The sequence below is a fragment of the Diaphorina citri genome, unplaced genomic scaffold (genome assembly GCF_000475195.1).
Source record: "Diaphorina citri unplaced genomic scaffold, Diaci psyllid genome assembly version 1.1 scaffold554, whole genome shotgun sequence".
In the NCBI taxonomy this organism is placed as follows: domain Eukaryota; kingdom Metazoa; phylum Arthropoda; class Insecta; order Hemiptera; family Psyllidae; genus Diaphorina; species Diaphorina citri.
The window spans coordinates 227,880-248,128 of NW_007377988.1; the positions used below are offsets into that span (position 1 = coordinate 227,880).

The window sequence follows — 20,249 nt, forward strand, 5'->3', positions numbered from 1 at the left end:
GGCTGGGGGGGCTTTAACAAACAGGATACCAGCCTGAAATTTCCCTTGCTAAACAAATATCAAAGGTTGAGTGCGAAGGGCATCCACTCGTGAAATTTTTGTAGCCAAAACCAAATGTCAGCCCAAAGCAATCACCCTAGCTATAGGTCAAGACTCTCGCCCGGCAAACGGGAGAGCATTTGATCGATCTCAGCCGAGGTATAGAGTTTTCTTCTCAGTATAACTTGAAAATTAAACCACAATTTTATCCACATTCGACCCTTCCCTAATCCTAATACCAAGCTTTGAAAATAATCTTCTATCACACATCATGAATTCATGACTGATTGGATTCTGAGCAACAGCTGACCTCTAACCTCAGGAGTCAAGGTCATGGTCTCCTAACCCAGAGGTCACTCGATCGGAACACTTGCGAATATTTTTATTTTTTCAAGGGGTGTTTTTTTTTTTTCTCTCAGGGCCACTAGCCACTCTAAAATACTCTAAATGTATGCAGTATGCACATGTCATAGCAAACCTAAACCGTATGAAAAGTAAAAGGTAATGAGCTGGCACACAATTCGTCTTCCCCTTACCTTTGAAGGTACACACACCAAAAGCCCACTCTGAGGCTTAGGTTTAGGGGCGGATGCCTCAAAGGATAGGTTAAGCTTCTACGAATCTACCTTTGAAGAATAAAGAAAGGCTCTTCCTTCCTTAGGTTGCTCTTCTTCCCTCTTCCTCCCAAGGTTGAATCGGAGATCCTGAATTACCTTTATCTTTGAAATTGAAATAGGTGGTATCCTTACCTTTGTAGGTCGGGTTGGGTCCTTGTAAAACCTGGCTGGCCTTCTGTCGCTCATCGAACAAACTGGACAGGCAACGTGAGAACACACTCTCTCCGATAAGCGTCACGGGAACGCCATAGTCCAACGCGGAAATGGCCGTCCATTTCCCGGTGCCCTTTTGGCCGGCGTAGTCCTTGATTTTCTCCACCAGGGGCGCTCCGTCCGTGTCCTTGAACTTGAGGATGTCCTTGGTGATTTCGATGAGGAAGGAGTCGAGTTCGCCCTTGTTCCAGTCCTCGAACACGGCGGACATTTCGTCGTGGGACATGCCTGGAAGAAGAGACCGAAAGTGTTAAAATCCTACATTCTCGTGCATTTGATCCCTACATTCTCCTCAAAGTCCTCCCCTTTGAAGGTTAAATTGGAGACCCTAAATTCCTCTATCCTTGTAGGTCGGCAGGGGACTCTGTTTGAGGTACCCGCCTACACACAGTAACTTTACTAGGACGAGCCAATTAAACATGGTTAGAGACCATCACCTCAGTGTATGGCTGATATAAAAAGATATCTTTCCTCTATTCGTCCATCACTATTCGGCTAAAGCTTCTACAACAACAGCAACAACAAGTGGGGCTGAGAAAAGTTAATAGCACGCGAACCAGCGGCAGTTGCACATTGAATGCACCAATTCCTCTTGAAACTTTGTCTTACTTTTCTTTATTCTGCCATCACTATTCGGCTAAAGCTTCTACAACAACAACAGCAACAAGTGGGGCTGAGAAAAGTTAATAGCACGCGAACCAGCGGCAGTTGTACATTGAATGCACCAATTCCTCTTGAAACTTTGTCTTGGTGAACAATAGTTACCTAGTTTGAATTTGTCTTGGTGAACAATAGTTACCTAGTGCGCCCGTCATCAGATGGTAGGCCTCGCAGATCAGTTGCATGTCCCCGTACTCGATGCCGTTGTGCACCATTTTGACGAAGTGCCCCGCCCCCTGTTCGCCCACCCAATCACAGCAGGGCTCCGAGCCGACCTTGGCGGCAATTGACTGAAACATGGATCAATGAGATTACAGTATTAGGTACTAAAAAAAACACATTTTTTCAGGATATCACAGCAAGCTAGTTCCTAATAGTGTTCATAATCCAATAGTGTATGGATTAGATGGATTACCATAGACACTAAAGGTAGACAGTGGAGTGTTCACCATTAATGAGCTGGCACACAATTCGTCTTACTTACCTATCTGTTTATCGTTTTACCTACCTGTTTAGCATTGAGAATTCAGATTGGATTCAATCATTCAACACTATCCAGTTCCTAATAGCAGTAATAGCTAATATTGTACACAGATCAGGGGTTCCCAATTGGAGATGCCAAAGTTAAAATGTTAAAAATCACCAATGGCCGATCTTACCACTGAGGGATAACACAATGTCAAGGGTTTTCTTTAACGTCACTCATTTGATGTACACAGGCCATTATTTCCCAACTCTGAATTGAGTGAAAACTCTCTGTGGTAAGATATGTAAGTCCATTTTGGCGATTTTGAGTTACTCATATCAATGGATTTTTGATCTGTATTTTTGTATTAAAAGAAAAGTAAAAAAAAGAAAAAAAAAAAAACAAAAGAAATCTCTATTAAATATCACCAATGGCCGATCTTACCACTGAGGGATAACACAATGTCAAGGGTTTTCTTTAACGTCACTCATTTGCGATGTACACAGGCCATTATTTCTTAACTCTGAATTGAGTGAAAACTCTCTGTGGTGAGATATGTAAGTCCATTTTGGCGATTTTGAGTTACTCATATCAATGGATTTTTGATCTGTATTTTTGCATTAAAAGAAAAGTAAAAAAAGACAAAAAACAAAAGAAATCTCTATTAAATTACACTCCATCTCGTAGTATGCCTCTCATCAGATGGGCGAGAAGAGACACAATACTTCCCATTTAGGTGCTAAACAGTATCATCAAATACAATTTGATTAATTTATACATTGCCCAATACTCGAGTATAGCAATATCTTTATAATCTTTAGGAAAATCTATTTTTAAACTTGCCTTTCTTCACTCGGCTATTACTCTACATATAAAAAAATAAACTCTTTTGGACTTGGTCCGCTCTGCCTCTTAGCCATTCAAATGAAGATTGTACGAAATATTCTGAGTCAGAAGACAGGATAGAAGAAAGCCAGCTGTTCCGAGAACGAACCTTATCCGTTCAGGATAAAATACGCCCGGGGCGCAATCGAACCCGCGGCCTAGCGCTTACAAAGCAGACGCGCTACCCTCCAAGCTAACTAGGCTGGCTCACAAATCAAATCAAATCAATCGTCCTTTATAAAACTGTGATAATAATCCTTTATAATTTGATCTCAAACTCAGTGGTGCAGTGGTTAGCACGGTGACTTTGAATCTTTCTCTGAGTCACCCAGTAAGAGTAGGTACATGAATCGTAAACTGACTAGGCAAGGTAGTCAATGTCATTGGAGGCCAAAGCACACCAACAAACAAATACGAAAACTTCTATACTCCATAAACTCCATTATGTAAGGAAAACGGTTTGAGAAATCAACACGGTCCCAAGGTGAACACTGAACACACAGATTATTGATAAGTTACTGGGTGGTTGTGCCGTTGTGCCCCCGGTGCCCCCAGAATAAAATCGGACACAAATTGTTGCCGTCAAAGTATTTTTTGAGTTTGAGAGTCCTATTCATTATTATCAGATTATCACTACTAAGGTGTGTGTGTCCACACATAGTCAACCGGCCATCGATCTATGTCGACTGAACCGTCCACACTCGACAACATAGATTCTCTTTAGATTCGATCGACTATGTTTGGAACTTTGAACACACCTTTAGGCATATATTCAAGAAGCCCTATAGTCCTTAAAACATAGAAACTTTTTTTATCTAAAGTAAAGCGGCGGCACTAGCACTGACAGTAGGTATTCTCTATTGATTGTGTGTTTATGTGTAGGCTAATGATAAGATTGTGATGTGAGAATCAATAAGAGAGGAATCAAATGTAGAGAAGGGAGCCTTGTTTGTCCTGTTTCTATTTATTTGGCGAGGAAAAAGTCTTACTTCCCTTTCTGATTAATTATTAATCGGAGGTTTGATTCCGACCCAGGGCAAACTTTATCCTAACCTAAACAGATAACAGTTATCTGTTTAGGTTATCTAAACAGATAACTGTCGGTTCCGGAACGGCTGGCTCTCTCCCATCCTGTCCTCCTTCTATTCGATTTCAGAACGATAAGAGGTCCGTTGTTACAGTTCCCTCTGTCAAAACCACCTACATTTTTTTTTCTTTTACTGTCCTTATAAAATAGCTACTTGTATGTATCTAACATGAAACATGCAGTTTGAATATTGATCCCAATTCATAGCTACAAATGTAGTTCCCTCTGTCAAAACCACCTACATTTTTTTACTGTCCTTATAAAATAGCTACTTGTATGTATCTAACATGAAACATGCAGTTTGAATATTGATCCCAATTCATAGCTACAAATGTACATGCTATTAATTAGAATAGCTTAAAGCGGGTTAGGGTTTAGAGGTTCCACCTACGCCAGCTACAAGAGATTGAAGGTTCCTGACACTCAAGTTCAGAATATGTTGCACATTCTCTTTTATTTTGCATGCGAATCACAACTCTAATCTAATGCCTTCAATGCAATACCAGAAATTTTCATCTTCTAAGCATTTTTCTCCTTTACTGTAATCAAGTAATCTATTCTGAGTCACCCAGTAAGAGTAGGTACATGAATCGTAAACTGACTAGGCAAGGTAGTCAATGTCATTGGAGGCCAAAGCACACCAGCAAACAAATACGAAAACTTCTATACTCCACAAACTCCATTATGTAAGGAAAACGGTTTGAGAAATCAACACGGTCCCAAGGTGAACACTGAACACACAGATTATTGATAAGTTACTGGGCGTAGTAGGTATGTACATATATTAAACAGGGAACGACATTTGTGACAAGCATTTATGCTTAACACAATCAAAATTCCTTTATAATTCAATGATCTTTATTCCTCGTCCTGATTCACAGACAGCTGGAAGTCCCCTGTACTGATCTAGTGCCTGGTCAATTGGAGACACTCAGGGGAATGATTAAGGAGGCGGAATCCAGGGCCGGACATAGGCCGGATAAATCTGACACAAATTGTTGCCGTCAAAATATTTTTTGAGTTTGAGAGTCCTATTCATTATTATCAGATTATCACTACTTAAGGTGTGTGTGTGTCCACACATAGTCGACCGGCCATCGATCGATGTCGACTGAACCGTCCACACTGCCTCGACAACATATAGATTCTCTTCGTCGATCGACTATGTTTGGAACTTTGAACACACCTTTAGGCACATATTGAAGAGCCCTATAGTCCTATACAGGTTAAAACATAGAAACTTTTTCATCTAAAGTAAAGCGGCAGCACCAGCACTGTATTGCATACAGTAGGTATTCTCTATTGATTGTGTGTTTATGTGTAGGCTAATGATAAGATTGTGATGGGAGAATCAATAAGAGAGGAATCAAATGTAGAGAAGGGAGCCTTGTTTGTCCTAATTCTATTTATTTGGCGAGGAAAAAGTCTTACTTCCCTTTCTGATTAATTATTTTGATCGCAAGAGACCCATCGGCTAAAATAGAGCGCTACAGACTCTGGTGCCCTATTCTAGCTTATTCAAACCACATTACGACCCGTGACGCGCTTGCCTTGGGCCGTAACCTCCCGTCGCGCCGGTTCGTCTAAGCGTCATAGGTCGACGCGCTAACATTGCCTCCGTGCCCGGTCCAGTTGGTGTGCACGAACTTCCCGGGAGCGGCCAACAGCTCGTACGTGTGAGCGCCAAAGTAGTCGCGCTGTGCTTGAAGCAGGTTAGCCGGGAGGCGCTTGCTTCGGTACCCGTCGTAGAAGGCGAGAGCCGTCGCGAAGGCCGGCGTGGGAATCCCGAGTAGGGCGCTCTGAGAGACAACGGCGCGCCAGGAGCTCTGGGTCGCGTGAATGGCGTCTTTGAAGAAGGGGTCGAGAAGGAGGTTGGATAGCGCCGGGTTCTTGTCGAACGCCGCCTTGATGTTGCCTGGGGGAAGAGGAAGAAGAACGGAATGAAATAGCACATATACCTATGTATATGTATTCTCTTGGTTCCCTATGCCCTATTCCGTCCCATGTATGTATTAAACACTTAATGCTAACCTACCAACTGGGGCTTAATGATTAACGTGGTACACTTCGGGTCTGGAGGCTTTGGGTCGACGCCGTCGATCGACTCGATGATGTAGAGTTGTAGACTGACACCGTACACTGCCTCGACAACATAGATTCACCTCGTCGATCGCGAACACACCTTAAGATCATTTGCAAAGGAGGCTCTCACATAAGAATCCTCCAGTGTAAGACCATCAGTTAAGAATACTCTAATACCATTTCAAAGGAGGTCCCCACAAAAGAATACATCAAGATCATTCATTATAAAAGAGGCACTCACATAAGAAGAATATAAGATCGAATTGCAAAGGAGGCACTCCGGCGCGAACGACCTGGTATTCCAGAGTTAAAGCACTTTATTGAAAAAAAAGAGAGAGAGAAGGCACTCACCTAAGAAGACACTGCGAATGATACAGCCTCCTCGCCACATCGATGTAGACTGACACCGTACACTGCCTCGACAACATAGATTCACCTTGTCGATCGCGGACACACCTTGAGATCATTTGCAAAGGAGGCTCTCACATAAGAATACTCCAGTGTAAGACCATCAGTTAAGAATACTCTAATACCATTTCAAAGGAGGTCCCCACAAAAGAATACATCAAGACCATTATAAAAGAGGCACTCACATAAGAAGAATATAAGAGCGAATGTAGTGATTAACGTGGTACACTTCGGGTCTGGAGGCTTTGGGTCGACGCCGTCGATCGACTCGATGATGTAGACTGACAACGTACACTGCCTCGACAACATAGATTCACCTCGTCAATCGCGGACACACCTTAAGATCATTTGCAAACGAGGCTCTCACATAAGAATACTTCAGTGTAAGACCATCAGTTAAGAATACTCCAATACCATTTCAAAGGAGGTCCCCACAAAAGAATACATCAAGACCATTATAAAAGAGGCACTCACATAAGAAGAATATAAGAGCGAATTGCAAAGGAGGCACTCCGGCGCGAACGACCTGGTATTCCAGAGTTAAAGCGCTTTATTGAAAAAAAAAAAAGAGAGAAGGCACTCACCTAAGAAGACACTGCGAATGATACAGCCTCCTCGCCACATGAGGGCGATGCCCCCGTAGTTCAACTTCCAGCCATGTATTTCCGCTGCCTGTCGCATCAACATGAACCCTTGGGCGTAGGAAACGATCTTGGAAGCGTACAGAGCTTGGCGAATGTTCTCCAGGAACTCTTTCTTGTCTCCTGGAATTCAAAGAGTTGGAGGGTTAGAATCGAGGGGAAAGGACTCTAACTTCCCCTTACCTTTGAAGGTACACACACCAAAAGCCCACTCTGAGGCTTAGGTGTAGGGGCGGATGTCTCAAAGGATGGGTTAAGCTTCTACGAATCTACCTTTGAAGATTCAAGAAAGACTCTTCCTTTCTTCCTTCCCAGCCGAGGTATGGAATTTTATCCTCAATATAATTTGAGAATTTGACCACAATAATAGTAGTAGCCTACTGGTACTGCTGGAGTAAAGAGACTTTTCAGTCCTATGCGAGCAGTATAAATAAGCGCTATTATTATTATTATTATTATTATTATTATTATTATTCTGGACCAACCGAATAACCGTGAATATTTGTTATTTGTTGAAAATTAAGGAATGGACGTAGATCGCGCGTTCGACTCCCGCCCGGGACGAACATTATCCTAAAATATTTAAAAACAGATAAGGTTCGTTTTCAGAACAACTGGCTTTCTCCTATCCTGCCCTCTCTTCGATTTCGGGATGATAAGAGTTCCTTTGTTACAGTTCCCATTACAATTTTTTTCCATCAGTAAATGGTTTCTTCAAATTAAGTTGATCCCAAGGGCAAGGTTAACCTAGAGTCCTTAGACCCGTGACATATGGAGTGTGCCTGAAGGCATGTGATGTGTTCCAATCCACTCGATCCACCCCTATCAAACTTCTTGGGAAAAAAAGAAAAAAAAAATACTAAAAGTGGAAAACGGTTCATCGATTCTTACCTGAAAGATGGGTTTGAGGGCGGGCCAGGCCGCCGGATTGCCGCCGGGCATAAGGGACGGGCCGTACCTTGCTCCATCTTCGCCGCCGCTCACACCACACCCGACATACAGAAGTCCTTTCGCCTCGAGCGCCTTAGACCGGCGGTCCGTGTCTTGGTATTCGGAATTGCCGCCGTCGATAATGATGTCGCCCTTCTCGAGCAAAGGCACTAGCTTGTCGATGAAATCGTCGACGGCCGAACCGGCCTTGACGAGCATCATAACACGTCTGTGAGGCGGGAAAAGGAGTATTACAAGGATCAGTGGTGTGAAAAATCAAGAATTTCCGGCGCGGCGGTAAAAAATTTGAAGGATACTATTGACTTTTGATACCTAAGCCTCAGGGTGGCTTTTTGTGTCTGGTAAACTTACCTGGGTTTCTTGAGGTTCTTCACCAGTTCTTCCAAAGAGTGAGCGCCGATGATGTTCGTGCCTTTAGCCTCGTTCGCCAGGAAACTGTCCACTTTGGCCGTGGTCCTGTTGTAGGCCACGACGGTAAACCCGTGGTCGTTCATGTTAAGGATGAGGTTCTGGCCCATGACGGCCAGCCCGATGAGGCCGATGTCTCCTTTTGCGGCCATTGTGCTGGAATGAAGGCCATTGGGTAGGAGTTAAATAAGGAGTATTCTATTATTTGTTCAAATATCCTGAATCAAGCGTGCCGGGAGGCCCGCGGACTTCAAGAGTTTGAAGCGCCTCCCGGCCTTTAGGTGTTAACACGAATAGTGTTTCGATTTTTTTTTTTTTTTTTTTTGGCTGGGGGGAGTTAAAAAGGGAATGACGGACTAGGTTGGTGGAGGGGTGCCTAGCTGAACTCCAAACACAAAAAGCCCACTCTGAGACTTAGGTGTATGGGCAAGTGCCTCAAAGGATGGGTTAAGCTTTTACGAATCTACGGAGGTTTTCCCGCCTGGTAAGCGGGAAGAGGTGGGTTTGAATCTCAATCGAGGCACGGAATTTGACTACGAACCACATATGTAGGTACTATATTTTATTAGAAATTTTCTTAGAAATCGTTGTTTAAAACCGGTTCAATTTTGACTCTCAGACTAAGCAATCTGAACCGAGTGCTCCTTTACTATTTCTAATTTCTAACATATCTATAATTTTTCTTTTAACTCTGGTAATGCCGCCACTGGTCGCTACTCGATTAAAGTAGCTACTCAATTGTCCTCTCGAGGCTGAGTGCACCCCGAATTCAAATGAAGATTGTACGAAATATTCTGAGTCACCCAGTAAGAGTAGGTACATGAATCGTAAACTGACTAGGCAAGGTAGTCAATGTCATTGGAGGCCAAAGCACACCAGCAAACAAATACGAAAACTTCTATACTCCATAAACTCCATTATGTAAGGAAAACGGTTTGAGAAATCAACACGGTCCCAAGGTGAACACTGAACACACAGATTATTGATAAGTTACTGGGTGGTTGTGCCGTTGTGCCCCCGGTGCCCCCAGAATTAAATCTGACACAAATTGTTGCCGTCAAAGTATTTTTTGAGTTTGAGAGTCCTATTCATTATGATCAGATTATCACTACTAAGTCCACATGTGTGTGTGTCCACATCCACATATAGTCAACCGGCCATCGATCTATGTCGTCTGAACCGTCCACACTCGACAACATAGATTCTCTTTAGATTCGATCGACTATGTTTGGAACTTTGAACACACCTTTAGCCACATATTCAAGAAGCCCTATAGTCCTTAAAACATAGAAACTTTTTTATCTAAAGTAAAGCGGGGGCACCAGCACTGTATTGCATACAGTAGGTATTCTCTATTGATTGTGTGTTTATGTGTAGGCTAATGATAAGATTGTGATGGGAGAATCAATAAGAGAGGAATCAAATGTAGAGAAGGGAGCCTTGTTTGTCCTAATTCTATTTATTTGGCGAGGAAAAAGTCTTACTTCCCTTTCTGATTAATTATTAATGCTAGATCGGAAGTTTGATTCCGATCCAGGGCAAACTTTATCCTAACCTAAACAGATAACAGTTATCTGTTTAGGTTATCTAAACAGATAACTGTCTAAACAGATAACTGTCGGTTCCGGAACGGCTGGCTCTCTCCCATCCTGTCCTCCTTCTATTCGATTTCAGAACGATAAGAGGTCCGTCCCTTAGGTAGGTATATGTTTTTTATGTACTCCTAACAATTAATTTACAAGCTCAATTAAACAGAGAGCTGAATCCTCCTCGTCTAAAACTTCAGCTGAATAGCTGAAGTTTGTGTCGCAAAGAAATAGCAAAGGTTGAGTGCGAAGGGCCACTCTTAAAATTTGTAGCCAAAATCAAATGTCAGGCCAAAGCAATCACCCTAGTTAGGGCTGATTGAGAGGCTGACGAAAAACGCCGACCCCCGTCTGTAGGTACACGGGAAAAGGCGAAGAAAAAGAAGAAACAAGATGATGTATTGTATTCTTTGTACAAATATCCTGGATCTGTGTTGATTTCAGACAAAAGTAAAAGTGCAATCTAAGTTCTGTTCCTTAGACTCCGTAGAGGTTCTTAAGTAGATTGTTGTTAGACTTATAGGTCATTAAGTTACTAGTCAAAGTCATTTCCAAGTCAAGGTTACCTATATTCCATGAACCGACCCTCTCGTCTCTATTAACGTATTAACCACTAATGAGGTTTAGGTACTCGTTTAGGTAATGGTTCATTTATTTAAAAAAAAAGAACAAAAAAAAAAAAATCAATCCATTATTTATTCATTTATTTTTGTGGGAAGGTTGAGTGCGAAGGGCCACTCTTAAAATTTGTAGACAAAACCAAATGTCAGCCCAAAGCAATCACCCTTCACCCTAGCTAGGGCTGATTGAGAGGCTGACGAAAACGCCGACCCCCGTCTGTAGGTAAACGGGAAAAGGCGAAGAAAAAGAAGAAACAAGATGATGTATTGTATTCTTTGTACAAATACCCTGATCCTGCATCTATGTTAATTAAGTTAATTTCAAACAAAAGTAAAAGTGCAATCTAAGTTCTGTTCCTAAGACTCCGTAGAAGTTCTTAAGTAGATTGTTGTTAGACTTATAGGTCATTAAGTTACGAGTCAAAGTCATTTCCAAGTCAAGGTTACCTACATATATTCCACGAAACGACCCTCTCGTCTCTATTAACCACTAATGAGGTTTGGTACTCGTACCTGGTAAATGGTTCATTTATTAAAAAAAAAAAAAAACTTTTTAATTCATTCATTTATTTTTGTGTGGGTTTTCCTGTTGTAATATCTACCTGCTCGTTGATTGTTTTATTTTATTTTTATGATCCTGTCTGTGTTCGTTACGAAAAATGGATTTTTAAAAATAAGGAACCTTCCTAGAATTATATACTATTTTGACTATTATTTTATGGTTATGATATTTTAGTTATATAGTTGTATTATGGTTTAAGACAAAGGTCGTATTTTTATTATCTTTTAAAAAATTGTGTACCTTACTTAAAGTAAAAATTCATCTATTTTTAGCACTTCTCATTGAAAATAATAAGGGAATGTCCTTGAACCCAGGTCATATTCTTTTACCGATAACCTGTCTGTCCCCTTTTTCACACAACTTTTTTTTATTTTTTATTATTATTTTTTTTTAAGAGTAGGCACCAGATGGATAAAGGACGTCTAAAAAGACGTCCACGGTCTGCTTAGATAGGTATCAGGTATTTCCTATTATTCTTTTATTTTTAGAGTCTTCAGAAAAGGTTATCCCTTACATAATTCGAGTCTTACATAATAGGAACCCTATTTAGAATTTCAATGTGAGGTACGATAACACCAGACCTCTTCATCAGAAATACTAAAAAAAAGGTTAAGTTTTTATTAATATTGGCACAAATTATTATCAATAGAAAAAGAGTTATTATAGAAAAAGGCATAAATAAATATCCTAAAAAAAATGTCCTACCTTCGGGATGCTCCCATTTTTCACTGGGGTACCAAAAAATTATGACTGAAGATCCCAACCTATGCCAAAGATGAACTAAAATTTATAGACTGTAAGTTACATACCCACCCTAGTTCTATTACAAAAATAATTAGGTAAAAAAAATCCTTGAATGATAGTTCACCTTGAAAACAGGTGGAGTGATGGTACCATTTTTTAATACATAGATTATTTTTATTTTTTCTTGGTCAGGATTTGAACCCTAGCATCTTCGGGTGAAAAGACAATGTTGTTTAAAAAACCTCACTTTAGTCCTATTCAAGCAGGATAAACAAAATACTTAAAACCTTCTCTTGAACCCAAGTTTAACCATTAGGGTAAGCACTCCGCAATGGCCACCTCTGTGGCCGAGTGGTAAAGAGCACTCACTGCCTCTCAACCCGGAGGTGCTGAGTTCGAATCCCGGCCAGGGCGGACATTTTCAAACCAAACTTTTCCGTTCTTGGGTAGGCATGGATGTAAAAGAATATTGAAGGAATGCCAAACCGCCGCAACCGCGGTACAATCTTTTTTTTTTTTTTTTTTTTTTTTTTCTACGTTTTTATTCGAAAACTGGTTGCATGAGTTTGCAAAAACCTCTGGGAAAGCTAGAGGTGGCCATTTTGTATTCAACGTGGTAACGAGAAAGGAAGGATATTTCCAGTAATTACGCCTTATTTTTCGCTCTTTTACGGATTCAACATGTCCAGTAATATGCCCTATTTTGGTCAAATCTAGTTGTTGGATCTTACCTTGGTGAGTTAACTTAACAGCCACTTTCAGTTTCTTGAGTGAAAGCGGCTTGATATAGGCGTGTTGGGTCGGTTTTCTATTATTTTTTCCGTGTACTCAGTACTGTAGTTCAATGGACTCTAGAACAATCGATTGCGCAAGTTGCTCTTTCCTTTCCCAATAAAATTTCGGAGCCTTGTGTCCTTGGTTATTCTGCATTGTGAATTTTTCAAGAAAGGCCCCATTTCTCGGGGTTTTGCACGAGATTCAACGTTTACTACAGGAAGAAAGCTTTGAAAGCATTGTACAATTTCAAAAGTAGTTTATAAATTTGCGAAATGTGATGTGAAATTCCTTTCAGGCCTTTGAAAATTTCATGTACTGGGATATGGCAGGGGAGGCTTTTAGCTCTTTAAAAACACTGGTCACTGCTCATTTGTGGCAGCCTTTTGTAGCAGTTTTTTTTTTATTGATGTGACTTTTGAACATGTACCCCGGTCTGGCTTCAATGCCCACCATCAGCTAGGTGTTTTCACTTTCATTTTGATTGTTAATGAACAGAGCATGTGGATGGGAAGTATTTTGTCTCTTGCATATCTAAGGATGGACATTCTTCAAGACAGACAAGCTGTATTCTATGATGTGACTTTTTAGATTCAATCAGATATTCTGCCAGTCTGTCTCTCTTGTTAAGGGAAATGTTTTTTTAATACATGGGTTTCTGTGCTAATCAGTATGAAATATGCTTAGGTAGTCAAGGTGTTGCAGTTGAAAATTCATATCTCCTTGGTTGAATCAAAAGAAAAGTCACATAATAAAATATGACTACATTTAAGTTCAATGTAGATGTTCAAATCATTACAAAATAAAGTAGCAAACACACCCATTGAAATCACCTAATGAACAGGAAAAAACAGCAATTAGCTGTGTGGAATAGCCCAGCCAGGAATTTTACTTTCGGTAACCTATACTGATTTTAAAATCACAAAGTAGATCTCGGTTTAACTTTAGGGCAAGCAAGTCTGAGCAAGGGCAACGAAGGTGAAAATACTATCAAACAACATTCATACTCGTATTGTACCTACAGGGTGAATCATGATTCCCCCCCCCCTACATCCCCTTCATATTATTAATTATTATTGTCCCCCTAAACCCCCTTGATATCTGACCATTAAAAAGAAACGAAAAATTGGACCGAAAAAGTATGGAAATATGGAATTTTTATTGGTACATATTTGATAAAGTTTCCGGAGAGGTCTTGTGAATTTATAAGGGCTGAGCGCTGAGCACACTAAGAGATGGTCAGCATTCATTTCTTTGGGGACACAGAGGACATATAGGGGAATCCTTACATCCTATTCTGTGGAGATTTTGAGCAAGACAATCATGTCCGGATCCCTTGCTAAAATTATGACTTGTGTTGGACTCCAACCATCAAACTCTAAAATGTCTTATTCGTCAGTCACGGTAAACCACAAAAAAAAAGAAAAAAAAAATCTTGATAGTAAAATAATACAACTTCTTGATCTTCTCATTACAGCAAAACAAGTAGCAGTGTGCAGAAGATCAACAAGATTCTATCCCCACTCCAGGGTTCGACTCTCTTCAGTCGGAAGAAAAATTAACACCTTCCCCTTCCCTGTGGTCATCGCAGTCGTCTTGCAATCGAGAGAATCATGGTTCGAATCCCACCAGAATGACGGACTAGGTTGGTGGAGGGGTGCCTAGCTGAACTCCATACACAAAAAGCCCACTCTGAGGCTTAGGTGTAGGGGCAAGTGACCCAAAGGATGGGTTAAGCTTTTACGAATCTACGGAGGGTTTCCCGCCTGGTAAGCGGGAAGAGGTGGGTTTGAATCTCAATCGAGGCACGGAATTTGACTACGAACCACATTGTATGTAGGTACTGTATTTTATTAGAAATTTTCTTAGAAATCGTTGTTTAAAACCGGTTCAATTTTGACTCTCAGACTAAGCAATCTGAACCGAGTGTTAGGTGTAGGGGCTAGACAGCCCTAAAGGATGGGTTAAGCTTTTACGAATCTACGGAGGGTTTCCCACCTGGTAAGCGGGAAGAGGTGGGTTTGAATCTCAATCGAGGCACGGAATTTGACTACGAACCACATATATTTTAGGTACTATATTTTATTAGAAATTTTCTTAGAAATAGTTGTTTAAAACCGGTTCAATTTTGACTCTCAGACTACAAGCAGTCTGAACCGAGTGTAAACTCACTTCGTGGATCTGGCCATAACTGGACCACAATCGAAGTTTTTTTTTTTTTTTTAAAGAGGTTTGACAGAGGAAACTATAACTGCTATGGTCTTATCGTCCCGAAATCGAAGAGAGAAGGAAGACAGGATAGCAGAAAGCCAGCCGTTCCGAGAACGAACATTATCCCATCAGGATAAAATCCGCCCCGGGCGGGAATCGAACCCGACCTGGCGCTTACAAGGCAGACACGCCACCAACCAAGCTAACTAGGCTGGCCAATTGAAGTTTAAACTCGGTTTAAATTCAACTCTCCAATTGCTTAATCCAAGAGTTGAACTTAAACCAAATTTCAATCCCAAGTGTAGCCTTGCCCATTAAGGGGGATTGATAACTTAAAAGCTAATGAATTATTTGTGTTTTATTCTTATATTTTTATTTCGGCACATTTTGTGATAAAATTTATTGGGTGAGTGGGTATGTGACTATGTGGTACTTAGTAAATACATATACCTCTACTTTCGTTAGAGTCTTTAGCTTTAGACAGTCGATGTGAGGGACTTTTTTCCTTCGACGTCAAAATAAGTCCTTATTTTTGGTGATATTTAATGACTTATTTATTTTATGATTAACACTGAAGTTTTTTTTTAAATCTAATTATTTTTTATGTAACTTGTAAATGTTTTCGTTATTAATTTGTTCTACCTATATATAAATAATATATTAAATTTTATTTTTGTATTCTGCATTGTGAATTTTTCAAGAAAGGCCCCATTTCTCGGGGTTTTGCACGAGATTCAACGTTTACCACAGGAAGAAAGCTATGAAAATATTGTACAATTTCAAAAGTACCTAGTCTATAAATTTGCGAAATGTGATGTGAAATTCCTTTCAGGCCTTTGAAAATTTCATGTACTGGGATATGGCAGGCTAGGCTTTTAGGGCTAGTTTATTATTCTTATAGGAGCCCAGTTGGCCTATCCTTGTATGATGTGATAGCTAGACTTCTAGGGCTAGTTTATTTTTCTTATAGGTGCCCAGTTAGCCTATCCTTGTATGATGTGATAGGCTAGGCTTTTAGGGCTGGTGTTTTGTCTGTACATCATGCAACCAACCTATGCTAGCTTGGCAGGTGGTAAACCACTTCAATGCTAAGGTAAAGTGGTACCCCATGCATGCTTGTGGGGTGAGGCACCACCGAAGTGCTTAACTGTTCAAATTGAAATCCAGTTTTAGAAGCATAGCCTATTATACCCCTGGAGCTAACTTGATGAATGGTTAGGGAAAGAACTTGAGAGGTTAATAATTAACCCTGTAAAAACACTGGTCAATTCCCAAATTGTGAAATCTTGTTTAACTAACTCTTTAAAAACACTGGTCACTGCTCATTTGTAGCAGCCTTTTGTAGCAGTTTTTTTTTATTGATGTGACTTTTGAACAAGTACCCCGGTCTGGGTTCAATGCCCACCATCAACTAGTTAGGTGTTTTCACTTTCATTTTGATTGTTAATTAACAGAGCATGTGGATGGGAAGTGGAAGTATTTTGTCTCTTGCATATCTAAGCTGTCAAAGAACACTAAAAACCGTGTAAACGGAGCCTAATATTTGAAAATACCCACCACAAGTTACTTGTTGATCTCATTGGTCAGTTTCTGATTGGTTAATCTATTGTGGCGCGGTAGCTAGCTTCCCACATAAGAAATCTTCTGTTTAGAAATGAAGCTGCTTCTTGTAATCTTGTTTTGTATCCAAGTTTCTAGCTTTCAGAAATGTCTCTTTTATTAATTAACAATTAATAAAGTTGAAAGCCTTTTCAATCTGTTTGTCAAATTAATGTTGTACTTAATTCAATAGTCACTTCCCAAATTGTGAAATCTTGTTTAACTAATGCCTGATTCACACTATAGTGCCAGTCAAGGTATGGTCACGGTCCAGTAACGGTCCGATCAAATGATTGTTGAAGGCAAGTAAATGCGAGTGTACACACTAGACGTTCTAGTCAAGGTACGGGAAATCTATGCAAAAAGCACAGAGAAAAATGAAAATTTCTCTGTGCACACTTTTTGTTTACCGACTACAGCGCTGACTAGCGTCGTAAGGGAAAGTGCCAATCCTGAAATATGATTGGCTGAACCGGGCTCTACTTTCGAGACTATAAGTATAAGACGTTAGCAGTTAGTAGTTCCCTGCATCCAACGTCTTTTAAAAAAGTAACGTCGGAACAGTTTGTCTGATTTTGGTGAAATGTTGCCAAAATACCTCGTAGGTACCAATAGGTCGAATCTACAGACTACGTAAGAATAAAACGCTTTCGAAAATTCGAACTGTGAAAACGCAATCAGCAACACATTTTCAGCACATCCAAACGCCTGGAAATCTTAAGACGATAGCAGTTAGTAGTTCCCTGCATCCAACGTCTTTTAAAAAAGTAACGTCGGAACAATTTGTCCGATTTTGGTGAAATGTTGCCAAAATACCTCGTAGGTACCTACAAATAGGTCGAATCTACAGATTACGTAAGAATAAAACGCTATCGAAATTTCGAACTGTGAAAACGCAATCAGCAACACATTTTCAGCACATCCAAACGCCTGAAAATTTATGCAAAAAGCACAGAGAAAAATGAAAAATTCTCTGTGCACACTTTTTGTTTACCGACTACAGCGCTGACTAGCGTCGTAAGGGAAAGTGCCAATCCTGAAATATGATTGGCTGAACGATTTTAATGATGGAGGCTTTCCCCCCGCACTTCTTCTTCCGTTCTTTCTCGTTCTGACACCGTGAGGTAAGGGTCGTTTTTTTCATTTCATCACGTTTAAAATATGATTTTGCACGTTTTTTCTCAATTTTATTGTTAAATATTAAAGTTTATATACTGTTTTATCAAATAATCTGTGATATTTGAACCAAACTCTCAATTTTATTGTTAAATATTAAAGTTTATATACTGTTTTATCAAATAATCTGTGATATTTGAACCAAACTCGTTTACATCTCTTCCAGTTCCTCTTTTCCAGTCCTTTAATGTCTTTGTCCTGTGTTTTAGGTCGCACACTCCGACATTTCAATCGATTATCTTTGGACACCGTTTTTCAATTTTATTGTTAAATATTAAAGTTCATATACTGTTTTATCAAATAATCTGTGATCTTTGAACCAAACTCGTTTACATCTCTTTTAGTTCCTCTTTTCCAGTCCTTTAATGTCTTTGTCCTGTGTTTTAGGTCGCACACTCCGACATTTCAATCGATTATCTTTGGACACCGTTCGTAAAGGACCTCAATTACTAGAAAACATGTAAGTTCACTCAATTAACATTATTTAACTCTTTTTCCTAATATTTCTATCGTATGCCCGTTTTTACTCGAAAACTGGTTGCATGAGTTTGCAAAAACCTCTGGGAAAGCTAGAGGTGGCCATTTTGTATTCAACGTGGTAACGAGAAAGGAAGGATATTTCCAGTAATTACGCCATAATTTTTACTCTTTTACGGATTCAACATGTCCAGTAATATACCCTATTTTGGTCAAATCTAGTCGTTGGATCTTACCTTGGTAAGTTTACTCAACAGCCACTTCCAGTTTCTTGAGTGAAAGCGGCTTGATGTAGGCGTGTTGGGTCGGTATTCTATTGTTTTTTTTCCGTGTACTCAGTACTGTAGTTCAATGGACTCTAGAACAATCGATTGCGCAAGTTGCTCTTTCCTTTCCCTATGAAATTTCGGAGCCTTGTGTCCTTGGGTATTCTGCATTGTGAATTTTCCAAGAAGAGCCACGTTTCTCGGGGTTTTGCACGAGATTCAACGTTTACCACAGGAAGAAAGCTTCGAAAGCATTGTACAATTTCAAAAGTAGTCTAGTCTATAAATTTGCGAGATGTGATGTGAAATTCCTTTCAGGCCTTTGAAAATTTCATGTACTGGGATATGGCAGGCTAGGCTTCTAGGGCGTTTATTTTTCTTATAGGAGCCCAGTTAGCCTATCCTTGTATGATGTGATAGGCTAGGCTTTTAGGGCTGGTGTTCTGTCTGTACATCATGCAACCAACCTATGCTAGCTTGGCAGGTGGTAAACCACTTCAATGCTAAGGTAAAGTGGTACCCCATGCATGCTTGTGGGGTGAGGCACCACCAAAGTGCTTAACTGTTCAAATTGAAATCCAGTTTTAGAAGCATAGCCTATTATACCCCTGGATCTAACTTGATGAATGGTTAGGGAAGGAACTTAGGAGGTTAATATAATAACTAACCCTGTAAAAACACTGGTCACTTCCCGAATTGTGAAATCTTGTTTAACTAACCCTTACTGGTCACTGCTCATTTGTGACAGCTTTTTGTAGCAGTTTTTTTTTATTATTGATGTGACTTTTGAACAAGTACCTAGGTCTGGGTTCAATGCCCACCATCAACTAGGTGTTTTCACTTTCATTTTGATTGTTAATTAACAGAGCATGTGGATGGGAAGTATTTTGTCTCTTGCATATCATAAATAAAGTGATAAAAATAAATGAAAGAGAGAAAACAAATTTGGAATGAGAAATTAAATAATTTATTATGAGTTTTAGGTATTAAAAAACACGATCGCGAAATAACATCGTAGGTACTTTGAAAATTGAACGAAGGAATGTTGATCGTTCCTTGATCGCTGCCTATTCACACTACAGTGCCAGTCTCGCTCCGGTCACGGTCCAGTTTTGGTCCGATCAAAAAGATTCGTCGCGAGAATGTTCCAAATTTTGACTGTGAGCTGACCGTTACCGTACCTTGACTAGAACGTCTAGTGTGTACACTCACATTTACTTGCCTTCAACAATCATTTGATCGGACCGATACCGGACCGTGACTGGACCTTGACTGGCACTATAGTGTGAATCAGGCTTAACGCTTTAAAAAACACTGGTCACTGCTCATTTGTGGCAGCCTTTTGTAGCAGTTTTTTTTTTATTGATGTGACTTTTGAACAAGTACCCCGGTCTGGGTTCAACGCCCACCATCAACTAGGTGTTTTCACTTTCATTTTGATTGTTAATTAACAGAGCATGTGGATGGGAAGTATTTTGTCTCTTGCATATCTAAAGCCTGATTCACACTATAGTGCCAGTCAAGGTCCAGTAACGGTCCGATCAAATGATTGTTGAAGGCAAGTAAATGCGAGTGTACACACTAGACGTTCTAGTCAAGGTACGGTAACGGTCAGCTCACAGTCAAAATTTGAAACATTCTCGCGACGAATCTTTTTGATCGGACCGAAACTGGACTGTGACCGGAGCAAGACTGGCACTGTAGTGTGAATAGGCAGCGATCAAGCAACGATCAACATTCCTTCGTTCAGACCAAAAAGTACGATGTTATTTCGCGA

General features: G+C 40.2%; 3 protein-coding genes across 3 annotated transcripts in view; 1 reads left to right on the forward strand and 2 right to left on the reverse strand.

Annotated features, from left to right (window-relative positions):
* Positions 1–696: 696 nt before the first annotated feature.
* On the reverse strand, positions 697–12,037 carry LOC103510040 (6-phosphogluconate dehydrogenase, decarboxylating). The gene is made up of 5 exons (XM_008474675.3): positions 11,931–12,037; positions 8,401–8,613; positions 7,990–8,257; positions 1,669–1,819; positions 697–1,097 (listed from the first exon to the last, which is right to left on the reverse strand). Exons 1-5 carry the CDS (start codon positions 11,945–11,947, stop codon positions 697–699), a joined length of 1,050 nt encoding a protein of 349 aa, XP_008472897.2. The 5' UTR covers positions 11,948–12,037.
* On the reverse strand, positions 5,460–7,242 carry LOC113467780 (6-phosphogluconate dehydrogenase, decarboxylating-like). The gene is made up of 2 exons (XM_026824193.1): positions 7,042–7,242; positions 5,460–5,882 (listed from the first exon to the last, which is right to left on the reverse strand). Exons 1-2 carry the CDS (start codon positions 7,142–7,144, stop codon positions 5,551–5,553), a joined length of 435 nt encoding a protein of 144 aa, XP_026679994.1. The 5' UTR covers positions 7,145–7,242; the 3' UTR covers positions 5,460–5,550.
* Positions 12,038–17,652: 5,615 nt separating the features above from the next.
* Positions 17,653–20,249, forward strand: part of LOC103510041 (ATP-dependent RNA helicase DBP2-like) — a 27,811-nt gene continuing 25,214 nt past the window's right edge. The window contains exons 1-2 of the mRNA XM_026824207.1: positions 17,653–17,677; positions 18,117–18,189. Of these exons, the coding sequence (XP_026680008.1) occupies positions 18,188–18,189 (2 nt within the window). The 5' untranslated portion in view covers positions 17,653–17,677; positions 18,117–18,187. The remainder of the gene's footprint in view (positions 17,678–18,116; positions 18,190–20,249) is intronic.

Coding starts and splice junctions, on each gene's coding strand:
- LOC113467780 (XM_026824193.1), bottom strand. CDS start 7,144: ATGTTGATGCGACAGGCAGCGGAAATACATGGCTGGAAGTTGAACTAC. Junction 5,883..7,041: donor CATTCGCAGTGTCTTCTTAG/GTGAGTGCCTTC, acceptor CTCTTCCCCCAG/GCAACATCAAGGCGGCGTTC.
- LOC103510040 (XM_008474675.3), bottom strand. Junction 8,258..8,400: donor AAGAACCTCAAGAAACCCAG/GTAAGTTTACCA, acceptor CCCGCCTCACAG/ACGTGTTATGATGCTCGTCA. Junction 1,820..7,989: donor CCCTCAAACCCATCTTTCAG/GTAAGAATCGAT, acceptor TCCATGTTTCAG/TCAATTGCCGCCAAGGTCGG.